At 33.5% G+C, this 3,820-nt stretch overlaps 1 protein-coding gene across 1 annotated transcript in view; it reads left to right on the top strand.

Moving 5' to 3' along the window:
- Positions 1-309: 309 nt before the first annotated feature.
- Positions 310-3,820, top strand: part of LOC134846536 (uncharacterized) — a gene marked incomplete in the record, with an annotated part of 11,670 nt that continues 8,159 nt past the window's right edge. The window contains 1 exon segment of the mRNA XM_063863915.1: positions 310-420. Coding sequence (XP_063719985.1) covers positions 411-420 — 10 coding nt within the window.

The raw sequence follows: 3,820 nt of genomic DNA, 5'->3' as shown, positions 1-3,820 counted from the left end.
CTTGTCTGAATAAATAACCACCTCGAGCGCAAATATTCCGTTATTTTTGTATCGAAAGTCAGAACAACAACAAACAACGGTTAAACTTTCAGGATCTGCTTTGATAAAAGCTATTTCGAAGCATACATTGGAGGTAGTTTTTTAAAACAAAACTAATTGTGTTTTGTCATGATTAAAATATGTATTTAAAAGTTCCCAATTTTTAGGCATCAAAGGAAAAACTAATGCGCTTTCTCTTTTATCAGTTGAACGTTGTAATAGGATCGTACAAAAAACACAAAAAACATACGTCGCTACTTAGGTGTTAATTTCCGGTTTGAAAATTTTAACTTGATTTGATACTAATAACCATTGCGCAAATTTCTCTCAGAGTTGTGCTAAAAGACAAAAAAATCTAATCGATCCTGACAATGATGGCGGGTATGTAAAAAAAACAAAAAAAGAGCTTGTTTATAGCTTTGTTGCTGTTAGTTATACAAAAATTCCAAAGTTTGATTAATAAAATTGTAGCAAACATAATTTTTCTGAAGTGTTTCCTGTATTCAATCTGTGAATTAAATTAAATGTTCAAAAAAATGCTCAAAAATTTCATTAAGTTTATTTACAATTATCAAAAAATTAGATTATAACTTAGCTGAGATAGCAGTGCCAAAAAATCTTACAAGGCTACTTTTCAGATCAATTTTTTATAGACTGGTTAAAGTTCTGGTTAATTTCTATAAGGATAAAAATCACAAGCGTCAAAACAACTCAGCCCGCATTGGAATTTTAATAACTGAATAGCAATTAATTAAATTTTTCATCCTCAGTCTCCACAAAAATTGAAAACATTACAATTTTTTTTGGTCATTTCAATAAAAATCATTTTATTCGATTATTCAATAAAAATCATTTTATTCGATTATAATAAATTATACTGGGTCAGGGGCGGGTTTAGGGGGGGGGGGTGGATGCTTTCTTTCTTCAGGGATTCGACCCTCTGCCGACCCAAAGAGTCCCTCCTTTAGTACTTTTTAAGAAATCCATTTAGGGCCGAACGACCCTAAATTTTTTCTAAAACGCCAATAAATACTAATTAAAAATTTTTGAAAATCCGCCACCTCGATTAATCCTAAATCCGCCCCTGTCCTGGGTCATGATAACTTTTTTCTAAATTTGGGTTAATTTTTTAAACACTGCAATGTTTTTACAAAAATCAGAGTCATTTTTGACTTAGCAAACGTTTTATTAGAAAAGTGCTGAAGTGAGACTAAGGAAGTTTCTGTCTGGTTTTCAACTTTTTCCCTTCACAATATATTTCCTTTATTTCTGTAGTTTGTCAATGTTCAAAATTTTTTCTTGCACCCTTTTTATCCAATTTACGTTTTTCAATACCTGCTCTTCCCCCTCTTTTTATTGCCCCCTTTAGGTCAAACGCCAACCTTTTGATCAATCGGGGGGAAATCATGGGGGTGGGTGGTAACGTTTTTGTGTTGGGAATTAAATTGGGATGTACGGGGAGGTGTGTGGAAGGGGTTATGGGTAAAGTGAAAGTAGAGGCGGATGTTGACCATTGCGGGGGAGCGAGGGGGTTGTAGACGGTGATGAGCATAATGGTTCGGTTTCGAGTTTTGAATACAATGTTGTGATTGAGTTGAATAGTTACAAAGGAAATTTGTATTGCACTCCTTATTAGCATGGTCTTTTTGCGCATAAAGTTTCACGGCAAAAAATTTTTTCACATTAAGAACTAATTATTGTTTCGATCATTGAAATTTGGGAGGAACTTTGTATTTGGGTGTGTTCCAGTTTTTTTTATGTTTTACTTGCAAAAAAGGTGCCATAAATAATCATCGGAACGAGTTGAGTAGTATATCAAATTACAAACTAGTCGTGATTTGAATTGCTCCCAACTTCGCGAAGAACTGGCTTAAAATTTTTGAATTTTTGTTCAACTTCGAGTGAGTAAAACGACCAAGTAACCGAAAAATGTGCATGTAGATTTTTAACGGGGGCACAACAATGGTTCTCCGTGAAGAGCTGAACAGCTCGTATGTTGGTCCTTTCCCTTGTGGATAAACCGTCTTAATCTTCAATACATCTGAAATCTGGCCAATTAGGCTTAATAAAACTTATTTAGAAAAAAAATAATTTTAGAAGCTTCAAAAAAATTTTAAGGTATTAGTGCAAAAAGTTAGGAAAAACATAAGCACTTGCTTTTTTTGTTCCAACTTGCGATACGAAAGTAACGGAATATTTGTGCTCGGTTGGGTTTTTTTTTCTTCAGACAAATTTCGACTTTTTAACTAGCCATTTTTGACGGAATTTTTTTTATATCATTCGAAATGTATTATTGTCTTGAGCTCAAATTTGAAAAGATATTTCAACTGTGATCATTTTTTGTAAAATTATGAGGGTTTAAAGATTGCCATTTTGGCCACTTTGGGACAATTAACGCGCGATATATTTCGCGCTATTAACGCGTAAGCGGAGAGTTAATCTGTCTTAGAAATCGTTCCTAATTGGTTGAAAGAAGCTTATTTGCCATAATTGATTTGTTACAAAGAGGAAAATCTATCCTTTTGTACTTTATACGGCGTGTGGGGGGATGATTTTTACAGAAAATTCAAATTATAGAAAAAAAAAAATTTTTCATTTTGTTTTTTTTTACATTTAATTATTTAAAGTTACTGCTGCTCCATAAAACTTAAAAGGCAGTCGGAACATTCAGGGCTTCGCCCTGATACGAGCAGTCTTGTCATTGTTTCGACTTTCGATACGAAAGTAACGGAATATTTGTGCTCGGGGTGGGTTTTTTTTTCTTCAGACAAATTTCGACTTTTTAACTAGCCCTTTTTGACCGAATTTTTTAATATAATTTGAAGGCCATTGTTGTCCTGAACTTAAATTTGAAAAGATATTTCACCTGTGATCATTTTTGGTAAAGTTATGAGGGTTTAAAGATTGCCATTTTGGCCATTTTGACCAATTTGGGACAATTAACGCGCGATATAATTCGCGCTATTACAGCGTAAGCGGAGATTTAATCCGTCTTATAAATCGTTCCAAATTGGTTGAACGAAGCTTATTTGCCATAATGGATTTGATACAAGGAACGAAATCGATCTTTTTGTACTTTATATGGAGTGTGGGGGGATGATTTTCATAAAAAATTTCAAATTTTCGAAAAAAAATTTTCATTTTATTTTATTTCATTCAATTTTTTATGTTATTACTGCTGCTCCATAAACCTTAAAAGGCAGTCGGAACATTCAGGGCTTCGCCCTGATACGAGCAGTCTTGTTTTCTTTGTTTTCATTTATTTGTTGAGGACAAGTGCAGTCGATTATGTCTGTTTTACTAAACTTCTACGCGTTTGTTTTTCTATTATCACACCACGCGTGAGAAATGATTATTAAAAGAATACTATTTTTTGTATATAGTTTTATCGAATATATATGGGTCAAACGCATTCCGTTGGATAATCTTACATGATTTTTTTTGAAATGAGAATTAAAATTTTTGTGGTTTGGATCATAACTTTCGGAAAAGCGTGGAAATGAAAATTAGTTCTCGAGAAAATAGTGCCCATAGGCTGCTTGAGAAGAGACAAAATTACTGAAAGCTTGCGAGGCCATTAATAGAAAAGTGTGTATCGCAAAAGCGGATTAACCAGAATCAAACAGCTTTAACCGCATAAACGTACATGGATTACGTACGCTGAATGTGATGAAACATCATCTCGCGACTGAACGGGAATTATCAAAAAATGTGCATAAGATAAACGAGTGTATACGAAACCAAAAAAAATTTGAATGTAACCGAAAAAGGTTCATAATTG

The sequence above is a fragment of the Symsagittifera roscoffensis genome, chromosome 5 (assembly GCF_963678635.1).
Source record: "Symsagittifera roscoffensis chromosome 5, txSymRosc1.1, whole genome shotgun sequence".
Taxonomy (NCBI): Eukaryota; Metazoa; Xenacoelomorpha; order Acoela; family Convolutidae; genus Symsagittifera; species Symsagittifera roscoffensis.
This window is presented reverse-complemented; position numbering and strand designations above follow the sequence as displayed.